Here is a 20,280-nt window from a genome sequence, read left to right on the forward strand (position 1 = left end):
TACAGTTCTATACTTAACCAGAACACCAAGCCTAGAAGAGTATGTAAATTTTCCACAGTAGACTATGAAAGCAGAGGGCTGGCACATTGAAAGCTTTTGTTAGGCTCATTGGAAAAGTAAGCACTATTGCCACCTTGTCAGTGCAATCCCAGACATTCCACATGTGATTAAAATGGAGTATGTGTGTTCCAAGACTTCTGTCAATATTGTTCTCAAAAGGCTACTGGGGGGTGGGCTAGATAGACTGGAGATAATGTTATGTAGGCATAAGTGTGTGACAGGATTAAAGAGGGCTCCAAATATTTTTCAAATTTTTCCTCAGCTCTACCAGTACTTAGAAGAAATCAATGTAACCAATTGTATTCATATTTTTTGTTTTCTTGAAATAGCAAAGTTAACATTACAAAATCATTACAACCGAATTGAATAACTCTAACAGGAAGACTTTGTCACATTTCACAGTAGTGAACATCTCCTTCATGTGGACATTTAATCTTTTAATCGTACTTTCCATAAACAGCATTCCAAAGCTCTGAAAAATTACTCATGCTACGCCCTGTTCATATCAAACATCCCTGTGCTTTCAGACTTACATTGACTGTTGGAGAAGCAACGCCATAACATTAAAATTCTCATCCTCTATTTCATATCCCTTCACTTCACTGCACCTCACTGAAGGTTGGTAATCTCGTCCAACCCAAAAACCCTCAGAATCGGCATTCGTTTAATTATGGTCATATGAGCATCCTGATCTTATTTGTTTTAGCACTGGTGGCTGTGCCCTCAGCTGCCTGGGTTTCAAGTATTGGAATTCCCTCCCTAAACCTCTCCCTTTCTCTTTTCACTTCCCTCTCTTTGGTCAAGCCTTTGCTTATCTATCCTAATACCACTTGTGTGGTTCTATGTCAAATTTTGCTTTATAGTACTCCTGTGAAGCACCTTGGGAAATGTTACTACATTAAGGGACTACATAAATGCAAGTTGTTGTTACACACATCAGATGTATTAGTGTCATGAACCTAACACACTGCATCAGTTGTCATCTGAATTGACTGAATTATAGAGGAAAAATATTTGCACAGCTCCAATTGATTCTGATAATTATTTTAAAACTTGCTGCTGTGAGAGAAAGTTCCTTTCTATAATAGAATCCATTCAGTGCGGAAAGCGGTCATTTGGCCCATCAGTCCTTCAAAGTCCATCCCACCCCAGACCCAACCCCCACATTTCCCATGGCCAATCCACCTAGCCTACACATCCCTGCACACAATGGGCAATTTAGCACAGCCAATTCACCTAATCTGCACATCCTTGAACTGTGGGAGGGGGGATATCCGGCAGAAACGCTCACAGACACGGGGAGAATGTGCAAACTCCACACAGACAGTTGCACAAGGCTGGAACTGAACCCAGGCCCCAGGTGCTGTGAGGCAGCAGTGCTAAAGACCAAGCTACTGGTCTTTCCAAGTTCCTGTGTATCAGCCACTATTTATAATACATATAGGTGAAATTTGTAGGACACTTGAACTCCCTTCATGGAAAAATAAATGCTAGATGCACTTGTCATAGTAAACAGCAAAGGGCAAAATGATCTGACAAGAAAATCCACATGATTTAACAACCAATATTAGTTTATATACACAACAATTATATAGTATTTGTCCTGAGTTACAAGGACTTATAGCTTCTGAATGTATCTACCTTGTGTGCCATTTCCAGCGGTTCCCCTCCTTTAATAAGGATACCATTCTGTGCACCGACTCCAGTTCCCACCATTACTGCAGTAGGTGTTGCCAATCCCAATGCACAGGGGCACGCGATGCAAAGGACAGTGATTGAGGCTTGGAATGCAAAGCGCACAATCACCTCAGGCTGAGACAAGCTTTTGTTGTAACCCTAAGTAAAAACAGGCAATTTAGTCATAGCTGGCAGGTATAACCTCAACAAAAAAAGCACTGTTTGGGCTATGATCTAACAGAGAGGCAATTATTATTGTTACTTTGCAGCAATATTACTTGGAACAGAATGAAAGCTTAGATTTTGATGATCAATTCCTTTTTATTGCTAGAATTTAAAAAAAAAACACATTAAATATTTGCTGCTGCTCCTGGATGTGATGAACTAGAATGTTCTTCCATATTGAACTTGTGCTGAAAATTTCACATTGCAGGGCATACTTTTATAGTGCGATCTCAAATTCATCCAGGATATAAATTGGGGTATGGGTAGGGGAGATGATGTTGCAGTGGCAATGTCATTGGACCAGTAACCGAGAAACCCAGGCTCATGCTTGGAGGTCATTGGTTCTAACCTCAACACAGCAGCTGGTGGAATTTGAATTTAAGGAATAAGGAACATAAAACTGGCCATCTTTGATGGTGATTTCAACAATCATTGATATTGTGAAACATCTGAACCTATCTGGTTCAATCTATTCTCTACAGAAAGAAATCTGCCATTTTTACCTGACTAGCCTACATGTTACTCCAAACCAACAGTGATGTGGTCTGCCATCTCAACAGCATGGTACATCCTCAAGTGTATTAACATGCCAGTAATGCCCACAGATCTCCAGAGCACCCTATTTAGTGTTTCCTTCTTTCTCCACTGACATAACGCCCCTTAATATTTTCTGCTTTCTAGCAGCACAGCTATTTTATATTCATTTCTAAGTTAAATTTGAAATCTCAACTTTTGACTGCTTTTGGAAATCAAGGCATACAACCATCTAGAAACTTCCAGTTGATTTGGGATGTCACTATTTCGTTTAAAAAAAAAAGTGTTTATCAAGGAAGATCACTGCCTTTTGAATTTATGTTGGCTGCTACTTATTAGCTATCAACCACCTAATGTTTAGTATATCAGGCTTGAAATATTAACTATTTGTCTCTCCATGGGTGATGCTAGACTGGTTGACTTTGTTTTTATTTCAGATTTCCAGGATTTGCCATATTTTCCTTTTCCCTAACATTAAATGTTTACCTCAAACTATACTGTCTGGGCCTTTGAGAAAGAAATCTGAGCCTGATCCCAATGCAGCAACACTTTCCCAATGTTTATTAATTCCCTTGTAATGTTGGTTCAAAACGCGCAAATCTCATCTCTTATCTACTTTAGAGATTTAGGATAAAGAGCATCATCCCCAGGGAGTTTGAGCACCTTTTTAGTCTACGATTCTGATTTAGATCACAGCTAGCAATTCTACCGGGCCTTTTACAATTTGCAAAAGAAAGGTTGTCTATATCTTCCTATTGCAAATTTGGATATAATATGATCAAACATAATGCCTGCAAGTTCAGTTTTGGATTCATAGCTCTCTTGTTTGCACTCACATTATATCAGCAAAAAATAAAATTCTAAAAGTTTTATTTCACATCTTTTCCCCAGGTTCTTTTTTGACCTACCGAATACCCTTTCATCACATTATCTCAGGACTCCTTTAGCAGCTTGTTTTTGATCCTAATTTCATTGATAATCTGTTTAGAGTCATTGTTGGCCAGACTAGATGTCATTCGACAATTTCAGATACAAATGCAACTTACGTGCCAACATGCACTTGTGCTGAGTGCAGAGCTTCAATTTACAGATGTGCATTGGCTATGGATTAGGCCACAAACTTTACATTGCTTTGGCAGGCTGTGTATCTAAGTGCCTCCTAAAGCTGGGAAAGCTGCTGGGAAGTCCAGCAGAAAGATTTAAATCTGTGGGAGTTCTTCCTTCTGAACCTAAATCAAGGAGTTCCTATGCCTATCAGATAATAGAGTCAGGGTGAGCCACCTTTTATGGAAAAGATGTTTTCTTTTCTTAAATCTTTAGGAGTCCAATCAACAAAGATCCATGTTGGGTCCAAGTCTCCAATTATTTTGACCTGCACCCCGAATACCAATAGCTATAATAGTGTCAATCAAGAGTGGTGTCCTGGAATAGGCAAGGAGTTCAAGATATCTAACATTTGCAGGCTCTGTCCACCCACTAAGCCACTACTTTATGCTGACAACCTTATAAAAGGGTGACTTCATCAAGGCCATCCAGGATGTTTGCACATAAAATTGGTAACCAGTGCCATAGTTTTCAGCTGACATCAGCTGAAGCTTTATCAGGAGTCTGCTAGACCAAACACACAACTCCTGCCTTGCTTAACACAATAGTCAGAGAGAATCAAACTCGGGATGTTCTTGTGTGAGTATCTACAGCATATTTCAGCATTAACTGCTAAATTGTCAGAAGGAATGGTACATATCATCTCAAAAGAATTTCACACTATTTTAATCCAAAATTGCACCTGTAGCAATAATGCCCAGGACAAAACTGATACATATTATGAAATGAAGAATCAGCAAGTTCCAGTTTTAACAACTACATTTCAGATTTCAAACTCTGCCACTTGCATTGACCATCTTTCCAGACATGTTAATCCTCTTAAACTTTGTACTTACAGGGAAATATTTTTCCACAAGGTTAAAATTGAAAAATCCAACGATAACCCAGGCAATCAGAGTAACAACAGAAACTCCAACGATAAATGGGACAAAATATCCACTCAGCTTATCGGCAAACTGTTGAATGGGGGCCTGAAAAACCAAACAACAAACTGTGGACTTTGAAATTTTAGTACAGAAGGTAGAGAAGTGAATAATCTCTAAACAAGTATAATCTGGGCGCAAGGAAAGAGGGTATTCTTCCAGCCATTGCACTGTAACAATGCTGTGATCATGTTGGTTTTTAATTTATGCAGAAAGGGCAAGAAAAAGTAATTTTTTCAGGTAGCAATCAAAATATCTTTTCATTTACCATGTCTGCAAAAATTTCCCTCAATACTCTTAGGAAATAAGGCTGGGCAGGTGTTTGAGGTGTCAGTGAGGGAGCGCTTTGGGGTCAGTGATCATAATTCTATTTGTTTTAAATTAGTGATGGAAAAGGATAGACCGGATCTACAAGTTAAAGTTCTAACTTGGAGGAAGGCCAATTTTGATGGTAATAGGTAAGAACTTCCAAAAGTTGATTGGGGACAGATATTTGCAGGTAAAGGGATGGCTGGAAAATGGGAAGTATTCAAAAATGAGATAACGAGTCCAGAGAGAGTATTTTCCTGTTACAGTGGAGGGCAAGGCTGGTAGGTGCAGGGAATGCTGGATGACTAGAGAAATTGAGGTTTTGGTCAAGAAAAAGAGGGAAGCATATGCCAGGTACAGATAGCAAGCGTCAAGTGAATCCTGAGAAGAGTATAAAGGAAGTAGATGTATCCTTATGAGGGAAATCAGGAGGACAAAAAGGGGACATGAGACAGCTGTGGCAAATAGTTTAAGGAGAATCCAAAGGGATTCTACAAATACATTAAGGACAAAACAGTAACTAGGGAGAGAATAGGGCCCCTTAAAGGGCAGCAAGGCCGCTGACGTGTGGCACTGCAGGAGATGGGGGAAGATACTAAATGGGTATTTTGCATCAATGTTTAATGTGGAGAAGGGTATGGAAGCTAGACAACTTGGCGAAATAAATAGCGACATCTTCAAAAATGTCCATATCATACAGGAGCTGGTGCTGAACGTCTTAAAACGCATGAAGGTGGATAAATCCCCGGGACATGATCAGCTGTACCCTAGGACTCTGCGGGAAGCTATGGAAGTGATTGCTGGGCCCCTTGCTGAAAAATTTGTATCATAAATAGCCACAGGTGAGGTGCTGGAACACTGGAAGTTGGCTAACATGGTGCCACTACTTAAGAAAGGTGGTAAGGAAAAGCCAGAGAATTATAGACCAGTGAGCCTGACATCGGTGGTGGGCAAGTTCATAGAATCCATAGGATCTCTACAGTGTGGAAACAGGCCATTCAGCCCAACAAGTCCACACTGACCCTCAGAACAGCCACCAAGACCCATCCCCCAATAACCCACCTAATCTACACATCCCTGAACACTACAGGCAATTTAGCATGGCCAATCCACCTAGCCTGCACATCTTTGGACTGCGGGAGGAAACCGGAGCACCTGGAGGAAACCCACGCAGACACAGGGAGAATGTGCAAACTCCACACAGACAGTCACCAGAGGGTGGAATCAAACCCGGGTCCCTGGCACCATGAGGCAGCAGTGCTAACCATTCAGCCACCGTGCCGCCTTGTTGAAGATGATCCTGAGGGACAGGTTTTACATGTATTTGGAAAAGCAAGACCTAATTAGGGATAGTCAACATAGCTTTGTGCATGGGAATGCTGGCAAATGGAACTAGATTCACATAGGCTATCTGGTTGGCATGGATGAGTTGGACCGAAGGGTCTGTTTCTGTACTGTACAATTTCGTGATTCGATGACTCTAAATCATGTCTCACTAAACTGATGGAGTTTTTTGTGGAAGTAATGAAGAGGATCGATGAAGGCAGAGCAGTGGACGTGATCTATATGGACTTCAGTAAGGCGTTTGTCAAGGTTCTACATGATAGACTGGTTAGCAAGGTTAGATCACCTGGAATACAGGGAGAACTAGCTATTTGGATACAGCACTGGCTCGAAGGTAGAAGACAGAGGGTGGTAGTGAAGAGTTGCTTTCCAGACTGGAGGCCTGTGACCAGCAGTGTGCCACAAGGATTGGTGCTGGGTCCACTGTTTTTCGTCATTTATACAAATGATCTGGATGTGAACATAGCAGGTATGGTTAGTAAGTTTGCAGATGGCATCAAAAATGGTGGCGTAATGGACAACGAAGAAGGTTACCTCAGAGTACAACGGGATCGTGATCAGATGGGCCAATGGACCAAAGAGTGGCAGATGGAGTTTCATTTAGATAAATGTCAGGTGCTACATTTTGGAAAGGCAATTCAGGGCAGGACTTATACACTTAATGGTAAGGTCCTAGGGAATGTTGCTGAACAAAGAGACCCTGGAGTGCAGGTTCACTGTTCCTTGAAGTAGATTCACAGGTAGACAGGATAGTGAAGATGGTGTTTAGTATGCCTTCCTTTATTAGTCAGTGCACTGAGTATAGAAGTTAGGAGGTCATGTTGCTGCTGTACAGGATGTTGGTTAGGCCACTTTTGGAATACTGAGCACAATTCTGATCTTCATGCTGTAGAAAGGATGTTATTAAACTTGATAGGGTTTAGAAAAGATTTACAAGGATGTTGCCAGAGTTGGAGGATTTGAGCTATAGGGACAGGCTGAATAGACTGGGGCTATCTTCCCTGGAGCGGAGAATGAGGAGTGACCTTATAGAGGTTTATAAACTCATGAGGGGCATGGATAGGGTGAATAGGCAAGGTCTTTTCCCTGGGGTGGGTGTCTCCAGAATAGACATAGGTTTAAGGTGAGAGGAGGACAATTTAAAAGGGACTTAACAGGCAACGTTTTCACACAGAGGGTGGTGCATTTACGGAATGAGCTGCCAGAGGAAGTGGTGGAGGCTGGTACAATTACAACACTTAAAAGGCATCTGGATGGGTAGATGAATAGGAAGGGTTTAGAGGGATATGGGCCAAATGCTGGCAAATGGAACTAGATTTATATAGAATATCTGGTCAGCATGAATGAGTTGGACTGAAGGGTCTGTTTCCTTGCTGTACAGCTCTATGACTCCAATCATTCACAAGAGAAGTGCACCTCCCCTTCAGTGCCAAATACCAGATGCTAAGAGACACACTATGAGCAACATTAATTACAGTGTTAGCATCTTATAAACCATGCTTGTTTCTGGTTTGTAAGAAGACTGCAAAGCTGCAATTATGGCAGAAAGTGGTCAATGTGATGTAAGCTGTGGAATTTACATCCATAATGTTTCATGATATATGGTGAGAGCTTGAGTTTTCTGGTTTTGAGTTTATAACTGGAGGGAGTTTCTGCATGCACTGAGTTAATAATTAACTTGTGAGTATTTCTAAAACCATGGCAATTTCTGGTCAAAACAGTTTTTGAAGTCTGGTTTTAGAGCAAATGGGTTAGGGTAACCCCAACCATTTGACTTGTTTATTTTAGATTGGTTGCAGCCCAGCAAGAGACTCAAAGTTTTGTTAGTGTGTGTTCTGGATTTTTTTTTAAGCTTCAGGGAAACATCCATAACTGAGAACAAGACTTTTAGTTTCACTTTTGACTTTAAGGGAGGTAGTTTTGTGAAGTGCTTGGAACAGGATGGCTGTATAGATCAGTACACCTGATAAAGTGATGATAGATATAGTCAATTAGATGATCTTGGAGTGAAAAGTTACTGTTAACCCCAGACTACAAATGTTCAGGTAAAGATGCATTGAAGAGAGTGCTTGAAGCTGAGTATGTAGAGTCATAGAGCTGTACAGTACAGAAACAGCGCCTTCGATCCAGCTTGTCCATGCCGACCAGACATCCTAAATAAATCTAGTCCCATTTGCCAGCATTTGGCCCATATCGCTCTAAACCCTTCCTATTCATATACCCATCCAGCAAATTCTAAAAAAGAACTACAGATAAAATTCATCATACCCTCTTCTCAGGTCTATTGTCAATAAAATAATCCCCATTGGAAAAAACCAATCCCCATAATGAACTCCTAGGTCATGACTGTGATCACCAAGACTGTACCTTAGATGTTTGAGCTTCTTCTACAAGTTTCACAATCTGAGAGAGTGTGGTTTCAGATCCAACATGAGTAGCTTCAACCAATAAAGCTCCGTGCTGATTAATAGAGCCTGCAATGACACTGCTCCCCAATTTTTTAGTAACTGGCATTGCTTCACCTACAAACAATGTACAATACAAAGGGGAACAAAGTTATCTTATTACTAATAGCTCCAATACTGTAATACTTATTTCCTATAGTCCTTATTTACCATCCTCCATATAACAATAACAAACTCCATCAGACAACTTATGTAGTGCAAATGGCACTCAGGGTGAACTGAGCACATTACATGAATAGAAACAGAAGGTGCTGGAAATCTTATAGGGCAATCCCTGGAGATCGATGATAACTTTGATTCAAAAGGCTCTGAAATGATGAGAAACAATGCATGACTTACAGACTCTATCACATGAGGCAAAGTCAGAAGTCACATGACACCAGGTTATAGTCCAACAGGTTTATTTAAAATCACAAGCTTTCAAAGCGCTGCTCCTTCGTCAGGTGAGGTGCTGAAGGGTTGGGTAAATAGGCCATTCAAAAGTTCTTCTTCAGAACTGTCATATTGTACTGAAAATATTAATTGCTTCGCCGTTTACAGATGCAGCCAGACTAGTTAAGTATTTCCAGCACCCACAGCATTTTGCTTTTATTTTAGAACACTTGCAGTTACAGTTACAGGGCAGAAATCAAGTTAAGTGGTTTACATTTATCACCAGAATGGAATATGGATGGACCACAGGAGTTGCAGCATAAATGCATATTATCTATTTCTAAAATGTTTGCTACAGAAGAATATCGATAGAAATTCTTAAATTTCCTGACTCTCGCCTAATGATTCTCTTCATACCTAAAAAGTGACAGTCTGCTGTGAACTGCTGTAAAGATGCAATGCAGCAGCTCAGAATGACTTTTGACTTAAAACATGGTTTTGAAAGGTTACAGTACAATGCAATTTTGGCATGGTGGCTAACTTGTGAAGTTATTTCCAAAAAAAAAAATGTTTGGAAGTTGCCTGAATATCCTAGATACCTGACAAATTTAAACAGCAAAGAAAACAATGCTTTGAGTATTTCCCACTCACATGTTTGTACTCCCTGAACATTCAAAGATTACAATTTTATGTTTTAAGTTACTAGCACAGACTTCTGTTGTGTATTTCTTACCAGTAATCAGAGATTCATCAGCCATTGAATGACCTTCAATCACTCTGCCATCTACAGGGAATTTGCCACCTGGGACCACTTTTACAATATCCCCTCGTTGTACCAACTCCACATCAATTTGCTCTTCACTGAGGAGCCATTGAGAGAAAAAGAAAATGACATTTAATCAGTCACAATTTGTCCAATGAGAATAAATGCTTTAAGGTGCAACAAACAACAATAATGTTTAACAAAATAAAGGTCAGGGACAAGAACCGCCACTAACTTAGTCATCTAACAAGCATTACACACGTAAAACTGTGTTCTTTTGGATTAGCACACACCTTAAAATAGAATGGTCCTCGTTTATCTTCACTATCGTTGCCTCAGTTGCCTGCAATGACATCAGCTTCGCAAGTGCTTCTGATGTTTTGCTCTGCAATAATAATTTTTTAGAATCTCTCTCATTTTGTAAAATATTTAAAATTTTTAATATTTTGTAAAATACTTGAAGTTTCAACAATAAAAAGAACAGCCCTTCTTCAATTGCAGTATATTCAGAACCAGTCCAACTTCATGCAATTTCATATTCCAACAATATTTATAAGGCAATGACTAAATAATACATGGCCTTACAGACTCTATCAACTTCCGATGTTCAATGGCTCAAAACACCTACAATAAAGTCCCCGTTATGGAGAAATGGGGAATACTGGTTGCGTGTATCTGCCATTTGCACAAGAAAACTCTTAGAGAAACCTAATACAGTGCACTTAGCATTCTCACCTTTTTCCAGTCTTTCAAATGTTTCCATTTCTTACCTTGTTGTTCAAACAACACGTTTTCACTTTAGTCCCTGCATGTGAGTTTTCTTAGGTGACATAGCAAATTGATGGGTGAAAGAGTACTGATATTATGTTATCATAAATTCATCTAACTGCTACTATAATGGCATGAAGAAGGATGACAGACCAGTAGCAGCTAGGAGTACTACCATTCCAATATTCCTATTTATAAATGCAGTGTACAAACAATTTATGAACTGAAGTATGGAATTATTATGAGCTTAATTTTAGAGAAATTGGATTCAAAGGATTAAAACTGAAAATAAATTGAACTCTGAATGTTTTGTTCCAAGATGGTATTAGCATTCTTTGATTGGAACATAGAAAGGAAGCCTGAATTTCCTGCTGCATCTTCAGCAAAACAGCATAAACTAGCTATTATAGTCACTTCTCAAGAATACAGTCAACGTCTTGCTTAAGAACCCTTCTGCAAATTTCAGGTGACATTTACTAAGCACGCAAGTGGCACCTAACTAAAGATCAGAATTGTGCCAGCATTAATTTATATAATTACACTTTCTTTCATTGGCTACTTTGTTAAATTTAAACAGTGACAAGGGAATAGACATTAAAATCAAAGTTATTTTATGGGTAAACGACAGCATTGCTGGAATACTGATGCGCCATTCATAATCACCAAACAAAATTAAAACCTCACTCTGCCGATATCATGCTTGGAGTCAGAAGGTGATCCATTTTTGACCAATGCTTACACCTCCAAACAGCAGGACTAGATTGAGACAGGCATTTGTAGGTTTTGAAAAGGAAACAAAACTGGGTTTGACTCTTTCAGAAATAAAAACAAAATACTGTAATTCAGAACAAAAACTAGGAAACAAAGAAAACAAATTTGGCTAATCAAACACACTTCTGCGACAACTATGTATAGTTAGCTCTACACACAAGTGTACTGTAGACTTGAATCCACCCATTTAAAGTTCCAAATGGAAGCTGTGTATAAACATGTCTGATATCCAAAAGTAAACAGTGAAATCCAGAATATCCATTCAGCTTTATTTCTCTGCTATTGCTTTCCATAAGTAGCATTCCTCCTCAGGTATGCCTTTGGAGATCAATCTGAGATGCTTGTTGGGAAGCATGCAAGAGTGGCCATACTGTCACTGACTAAGAAGCCAAAAGCTTCTTGGTGGCCTGGGAATTGGTTAACAACAGACAACAAAGGACCCACATTTAATTCCATATCTGAATTTAGCATGGCATTGAGAACAGCACTGCAATTTGTCTCAGTACTCAGAAGGATAAATAAAAATTGTTCAGGTTTTGCCATTCTGAATCAGAAAATTTTGCTTAAGCTGATTTTTGGGTGGAGGCAGCTTCATCCTCAGCCACATCACCTGAACTTGTACATATTTTAATTAAGTTCACTTATCAATGCTGATCAATTGGACGAGATTCTAGTGCTAAACCTCACTGTGCAGCTGCGTCCACATTTGTATTTCAGGACAGAAGATTAAGGAAGAAAATGGACAAGGAACAAAGAAAAATAAGTCACAACACACAAAGTTAGTCTTTTCTTTCCTCACCTTAGCAATGTGCTCAAGCCACCGTCCCAAACCAATGAAGACAAACAACATCGGAGGTGTATCGAAGAAAGTTACAGGGTTTACTTTGGCCTTTTCTGCCATAGCAATGGCAAGAATGACACAGGAGTACAAGAAAGCAATAGTTGTAGCTAAAACTATCAGCACATCCATGTTGGCAGTTTTGTGCTTGAGTGCCTTGTATGCTTGGATATAGAAATACCATCCACCTACAAACTAAAAGAAAAACTGGTTAAAAACCAACATCTACATGATTTAAGAATGCACAACAAAATACATCATATCTTGAGTAAAGGTACTACTAGACCTTGGGCTATGCTCTCAATACAGACACACAACTGGGGGTGGTTTAACCTCAGGCAAGGGGAGAGGTTGAGAAGAGTCCTTCATGGTAACCTCCACTGGTGTGGGAATTGAACCGATGTTGGTGGCTTCACGTTGTATGCCAAACGAGCTGAACTAACCAACCGCCAATATTTTCAGTAATCACTTTGCAATACACACCTTTCATTAATATCTTTCCTCAAAAAAACTCCATGAAGAGCAAAAGTATATAAAGTGTAAACAAATGAAATTAAAGAATCAGTCATTCTGGAGGTAAAATTGGGTATTGTGCAACTGTGCTTAAATTAGCCATATGCTGAGGCTGGCACACGACAAAAAATGACTAAAAACCTGAGGGTCTAGCAAAAAGCCACAGCTACTTCTAACAGGTATCGAGCCTTAGAGTTACAGAAGTCTACAGCATAGGAGGTATGGTCAGTATGATTGCAAATGACACCAAAATTGGAGGCGTAGTGGACAGCGAAGAAGGTTTCCTCAGCGTGCAACAGGATCTTGATCAGATGGGCTAATGGGCCAAGGAGTGGCAGATGGAGCTTAACTTAGAGAAATGTAAGTGCTGCATTTTAGTAAGGCAATCAGGGCAGGATTTAAGCACTTGATGGTCAGGGGTCTTGAGGAGTGATGCTGAACAAAGAGACCTTGGAGTGCAGGTTCATAGTTCCTTGAAAGTGGAGTCACAGATATACAGGATAGTGAAGGTGTTTGGTATACTTGCCTTTATTGGTCAGTGCATTGAGTATAGGAGTTGGGAGATCATGTTATGGCTGTACAGGACATTGGTTTGGCCACTTTTGGAAAACGGCACGCAATTCTGGACTCCCTGCTATAAGGAAGGATATCGTTAAACTTAAAAGGGTTCAGAAACGATTTACAAGGATGTTGCCAGGATTGGAGAGTTTGAGCTATAGAGTGAGGAAAATAGCCCCAGCCTATTCAGCCTAGATGTCAGAGGCTGGAGGTGACCTGGATAGGGTAAACAGACAAGGTCTTTTCCCCCGAGGGGGGCTTCGTGGATCCAAAACATGGGCGGCACATTTGTCATCATTGAACACACCAAGTTACAAGAAACACACCATCTCATCAACATTTTCACAGGGATAAAATTTGAGAGAAGAGGAAGACAACAATCAAACTCCATTCCTAGATGTCAGAGTAGAACGAATGACCAACGGGGAGTTCCAAACCAGAGTATATAGGAAGGCAACCCACAATGACCAAATCCTCAATTCCACATCAATAAGCCCAATGTTCACAAACAAAGCTGTATTAGGACACCATTCAAATGAGCCACAACACACTACAACACGCCAGAACTGCACAAGGAGGAGGAAGAGCACCTATGCAAGGTATTTACTAACAACGGATATTCTAACAACTTCATTCGCAGATGCCTACTAGATAGACAACACCAAGAGGACACAGCACACCCCAAGACACTGGCCTCACTACCTTATATCAAGAACATATCAGAACTGTGAACAAGACTCCTACAACCACTAGGAATCATGGTAACACAAATGCACAGCCACACTACGACAAACACTCTCAAAGACGCCATACCCATGACAGGACCAACGTAGTTTACAAAATACCTTGCAATGACTGCAAAAAACATTACATTGGCCAGATCGGAAGGAAACTAACCATCAGGATACACAAGCATCAGCTAGCAGCAAAATGACACAATGAACTTTCCATCATCTCAGCGCACTCGGACAATGAAGACCATCAATTTAACCGGTACAACGTGACTATCCTAACTCAAGTCAGCCACAGGCACGCAAAGGAATTCCTAGAGATAGCAAGAACTGCAGATGCTGGAGTCAGGGACAACACAGTGTGGAGCTGTCAGAGTAGCAGTCCAGGCAGCATCAGAGGAGCATGAATGTTCATGTTTCAGGTTGGGACCCTTCTTCAGAAAAGGGAGGGGGAAGGGAGCTGGGAAATAAATAGAGAGGAGGGGTGGGGCTGGGGAAGGTAGGTAGGGCGGTGATAGGTGAATGCAGGTAGGGAGTGGTGGGGTTTGGTCAATGGATGGGTGGGGCGGATAGGTGGGAGAGAAGATGGACAGGTTGTGCCAGGTCAAGGAGGCGGAGATGAGACAGAGGGTTGGACATGGGATGAGGCTGGGGTTGGGGTAGGGGTAGGGGTAATGTTAAAACTGGTGAATTCTATGTTTAGGGTCATTGGGCTGTGGACTCCCGAGGCAGAATATGAGGTGTTGCTCCTCCAGTTTGTGTGTGGTGTCACTGTGACACTGGAGGAGGCCCAGGGTGGACATGTCATTCAGGGAGTGGGAGGGGGAATTTCATTGAACATCTGCACGCTGTACATGAGAAATGACAACACCTTCCGGTCGCCAACCATTTTAACTCCCCCTACCAACCGTCTTCTCTCCCACCTATCCGCCCCACCCATCCCACTGACCATACCCTACCACTCCCTACCTGCATTCACCTATCACCATCCCACCTACCTTCCCCAGCCCCACGCCTCCTCTCTCTATTTACTTCCCAGCTCCCTTCCCCCTGACCATTTCTGAAGAAGGGTCCCAACCTGAAACGACAACACTCCTGCTCTTCTGATGTTGCCTGGACTGCTGTGTTCCTCCTGCTCCACACAGTGTTGTCTCGGAATTCCCAGAAGCCTGGTTTTCAACCCGTAATGCAATCAACAAACATGTGGAATTCGACCCGATATACAAACCCATGCAAAAAACTGACCGGAAATGACACGACCTAATTTAGTAGACTGGATCACATAAATTCCAAACGGAGTAGAACAACATCGCTTCATCAGAGACTGCACTGATGATGTTATCTACTAAGGTGACGAAACGTCTGTACGATAACCAGCCAGCTCGGCAAGCAATCCAACAACCTCATCCACAACCTGAGCTACAAATCTTTGCAAGAATCTTAAATATAAAGTTAAATAATGGTTATCGGATCTACAATGAGACTCAACATCCCTGGATTTGGAAGAAAGGAGACAGAGCAAAGAGGGAAAAAAGTAAAATCAGCCAAAGTGAGGGAAATCCATTCACTTTAAACATCAATTTCTCTAACCATAGATGCAATCAGATACAATGAGTATTCCCAGCATTTTTAGTTTTTATTTGTTTCTCAGTATCTGCAATATTTTGCTTTTGTAAATTTCCACCCATTTACTATCCAGTAATTCTACTGCAAAGTGTGTGGATGAAGACATAAGCAGGGTCACACTTTTACAAACTTCCAGACTCAACATTGAATTAGAGGATTTTTAAAAAATTTATCTTCATTTTGTGAGCAGAAACTGGTAATGGATTGGCTGTTTGCATTTACACCTCCTCAGACTTTTACTTCTTTAATTGTCCAATTGTTGTCTCCTGTCGTGAGCATCTAGTTTACTGTTGGTAAGTGTTAACATATGATTTTTAGCTTTAGGGATAAAGTTTAACTGTAGAAAACGGTATACATGTAATGCAGGACATGGAAGGCCATTGCACCAAAAAGGTTGGGGTTATGTTGCTTTAAGAGGTTACCAGCTCAAAAGATAGGATCAGAAACAACATCTGGACTTGCTAATTAGGGAGAAATAGAGTCGACACTACTTGCAGTAGATTAGACAGATTGATTTGAAAGTTAAAGCTAAGTTAGTTAAATGAATTCAGTAAACTCAAAGGCTGTAAAATACATTTACTGCATCAGATCAAGGAAACAATTATAAATGGTGGATATTTAATGTAAAAGTCAGTTTAACAATAGATCAGAGCAGTCTATGCATCATGCAGATGGGCGGAGGTCAGGAAGGTTCACTAGCTTCAAGTTCTTGAGTGTTTGGCTATGAGAGTGCTGAAGGAAAGCAGCAGCTTCAGGTAGCCCAAGTGCTACTGTTAACAGACTATAGGTTGTTAAGTATCCCAAAAAGTGAATTATCTGTGCCATGAAAAAAGATTAGGGCTAAAATGAATCCTTGGGAGCCATTGATAGTTCAGAGCAGCTGACACCAGGGTAATGAAAGCCCACAAGCAGTAATTGTGCACCAGAGAAGATTGAAGTTTACAGAAATTAAGCAACGGTTTAGATGAAGCTAGCTGTCCAATAAAAGCTGCAGCTGGGTTGGTCTTTAGATAGTTGGAAACAATCTCAGGAGCTCTGGGGATCCAAGTCTTGGGAGACGAGACTGAATTAACAAGGCACAAATAATTGTTGAGGCAGTCAGAGTTGGAGAAACGTTGAAGAAATTCCAAGTCTGAAACTTCACAAGTGAAGACTTGGAATCCCATGCAAAGGAGATGAAATTTCAATGAGATTTGGTGATTGGCAGTGTCATTAATCTCTGGATGGGATCTGCCTGGACCACACTGGCCATTAAACTGCAGTTTACACAGTGTTCAACCAGTTGGTCTGTGTACCTCATATTAATTGAGAATGTTAAATATGAATTAAGTCTGTTATATATCAAACGTATATAGTTTAGAATCATTATCTGACCTGTTCAGCATACCTATTAGTCACTACCGCTTAGATTGTACAAAAAATTGTGGAGTTTCAATTCAATTCTGGAATCCTGCCACTTATTGTATCATTTTAAATGATTATGGTTAATCAAACTAGATCATAAAGAACCAGTTTGTCCAGTATTTTCATAGTCTGGAATCATATTACTCCCAGTACTTGCAACAACATTACTTTTGTCATTTAATCACTCCTGCTTTCCTACCCTATTCTTTTTTGTTTTTGCCTCTCCCACCTCTGTACTTATTAAAAATGGCCTAACCTTTTTCCAGATTTGATGAAAGGTCATTGATCTGAAGCATCATCTCCATCCCACTCTCTCCATAGATACTGTCTGACTTGGTTAAGATTTCTAACATTTCCTTTTATTTTTAATTTCAGCCTTAGCTGTGTTGGTCTAACAGCTTATCCATGTTCAGCGCCCAGGCATACAATGAACAATGACCACTGAAGAATGGAACCACAGATCAGAAATGAATCAACTACTTTAAAAATAGGGAGACAGAACATAAAGAAGCAGAAGAAATGACATAAAGATATGCTTTAATTGAATAACCACTAATGTTAGAATCACAATTTCACAACAGGATTTCAGGTTTATGGTCACTTATTACATTTGAGTATCCAGATACAGGATAAAAATTAATTTCAGCATACCCATATCAGACAATACATACCTGAACTGGAACACAGAGTATAAAGGACAGCAAATTCATAATGGAAAGCCCTGGAAGGAGTTGTCGCTCCAGAAACATTGAGGCATGGTGTTTTTCAAACTCATCAGGTGTCGAGCTGTTCTGATGGCTCTTGTAGAATGCATGGTCTACAACTATCATGTAAATCATCATGATCATCACAGGAATGCAAAAAAATAGACTGATGAAGAAGGATCGCCTCCATCTAGGAAAAACAAATCAAAATAAAAGTCTGTTTATTACCAGAACTTAACAGGCCAAAGTATATGTAGTTCTGAAAAAAAAAGACCTTTCAATTTTGTAGCAAAGCCATGCTCAAACATTTCCCATAAACTGGGCTGGTTTCAATCCAGCACTGCACCACCAATTCTTATTTTTGATAGTCAGAGGCTTCCCAGTATGTTATCGCAATGATATTAAAAAATCCACTATTGATCTTTAAATCCCAGTCAATTTAATACCTGGGAGTCTCATGGGCTAAAACAGACCAAAATACTAACTTAACATGGGAATAACCTGACCCACACAAATTGGCAAAGATCCATGAAAAAAATGTGGTTTGGATCAAAGGCAGCAATACCTGAAAGCAACATTTTTCAGAATGGCAATAAAATCAGCTAGACTGGCTTTCTTCCCCCGTTTATTCATTCACGAGATGGGGGCGTCACTGACTAGACAACATTTATTGCCCATCCCTAATTGCCCACAGGACAATTAAGAATCAACCACATCGCTGTGGGACTGGAGTTACATGTAGGCCAGACCAGGTAAGGATGGTAATTTCCTACCCTAAAAGGACATTAGTAAACCAGGTGGGTTTTTCTGACAATTAACAATGGATTCACGGTCAACATTAGACTCTTAATTCCAGATATTTTACTGAATTCAAACTCCACCATCTGCCATGGCAGGATTCGAACCTGGGTCCCCAAAATGTTACCTGGGTCTCTGGATTAATAATCCAGTGATAATACCACCACGCCATCGCCTTCCCCTAAATGGCTGAATGGGAAGTGTCAAGGGATCCTCATATCCTTTTTGATTTAGAGTCATAGATTCATGGAGATATACAGCATGGAAACAGACCCTTCGGTCCAACTCTTCCAAGGCAACCAGATATCCTATATAAATCTAGTCCCATTTGCCAGCACCTGGGCCATATCCCTCTAAACCCTTCCAATTCATATACCCATCCAGATGCCTTTTAAATGTTGTAATCGTACCAGCCTCCACCACTTCCTCTGGCAGCTCATTCCATACATACAGCACCCTCTGTGTGAAAACGTTGCCCCTTAAGTCACTTTTATATTTTTCCCCTGTCACCTTAAACCTATGCCCTCTAGTTTTGGACTCCCTCCCACCCTGAGGAAAAGACCTTGCCTATTTACCCTATCCATGCTCATGATTTTATAAACCTCTATAAGGTCACCCGTCAGTCTCCGACGCTCCAGGAAAAATAGCCCCAGCCTATTCAGCCTCTCCTTGTAGCTCAAACCCTCCAACATCGTTGCAAATCTTTTCTGAATGCTTTCTATTTTCACAACATCCTTCCTTTGGGAGCGAGAGCAGAATTGCACGCAATACTCCAAAAGTGGCCTAACCAATGTCCTGTACAACTGCAACATGACCTCCCAATGCCTATACTCAATGCGCTGACCGAACGCCTTCTTGACTATCCTATCTACCTGAGGATTCACTTTCATGGAATTATGAGCCTGCACTCCAAGGTCTCTTTGTTCAGCAACACTCCCCAGGACCTTACCATTAAGTGTACAAGTCCTGCCCTGATTAACCTTTCCAAAATGCAGCAGTTCACATTTATCTAAATTAACCTCCATCTGCCACTCCTTGGCCCATTGGTCCATCTGACCCATTGTACTCTGAGGTAACCTACTTTGCTGTCCACCTATACCATTATGAGAATATTTACATATTGGAGATGAAACCTCACCTGCAATTATCAACCCTTTTACAAGAAGCTATTTTTGGCAGACTAAAGGAGATGGAATCAAGAATGCAGAACTGAACACAGACCACGAAGGCTCTTTGCCTCTCAAAATTAAAGAACCTAGTTTGACTGCACTGACTGCGAAGAAGCATGAGAGAACCAAGAACTCCAAAGTTAACTTCAATACCTGACTGCTGATAACCTCCAAGAAAACAACCAGCTAACTGTGGTTGCACATTAAAACCCTAAGCCTCAAGGACAGTCAAAGGATTTAGACTGTATTTACTTCATCATTCTTTCTACTGGACATAATCCTCTTTTAACTTCCTAGCTGTGTACGTGTCTGTGTGAAGGCACAATGACTGGATTAAAGGCCATATGTTTGATGTGTATTATTTTTCTCAGGGTTAGCAGATACTAAAATTGTTCTTTTACTCACCCAAGGAAACATCGTGATGGCTTGCTCGCAGTACAAAAAAAATGTTAGCTATATTTTAATTGGAGAAAGCCTCGTCCTAGAAGAATCTTAACTTTGTTGCGACCAACCAAAAAGGAGTTAGTTCCCCCCTTTTTTCAGAACAGGGTATAAAGGAACTAACACACTGTGCAGCATCATGTGTGCTATAACTATACACAACTGTTGTTGTGATTAAGTGCC

General features: G+C 40.5%; 1 protein-coding gene across 4 annotated transcripts in view; it reads right to left on the bottom strand.

Annotated features, from left to right (window-relative positions):
• Window positions 1–20,280, bottom strand: part of atp7a (ATPase copper transporting alpha) — an 88,523-nt gene that overhangs the window by 18,109 nt on the left and 50,134 nt on the right. For all 4 annotated transcript variants that reach the window (XM_048605055.1, XM_020512035.2, XM_048605053.1 and 1 more), the window contains 7 exons: window positions 17,657–17,879; window positions 12,115–12,348; window positions 10,070–10,161; window positions 9,747–9,874; window positions 8,544–8,698; window positions 4,437–4,571; window positions 1,702–1,896 (listed from right to left, as the gene is read on the bottom strand). In XM_048605055.1, coding sequence (XP_048461012.1) covers window positions 1,702–1,896; window positions 4,437–4,571; window positions 8,544–8,698; window positions 9,747–9,874; window positions 10,070–10,161; window positions 12,115–12,348; window positions 17,657–17,879 — 1,162 coding nt within the window. The remainder of the gene's footprint in view (window positions 1–1,701; window positions 1,897–4,436; window positions 4,572–8,543; window positions 8,699–9,746; window positions 9,875–10,069; window positions 10,162–12,114; window positions 12,349–17,656; window positions 17,880–20,280) is intronic.

The sequence above is a fragment of the Rhincodon typus genome, chromosome 14, assembly GCF_021869965.1.
Source record: "Rhincodon typus isolate 14 chromosome 14, sRhiTyp1.1, whole genome shotgun sequence".
NCBI classification, from domain to species: Eukaryota; Metazoa; Chordata; class Chondrichthyes; order Orectolobiformes; family Rhincodontidae; genus Rhincodon; species Rhincodon typus.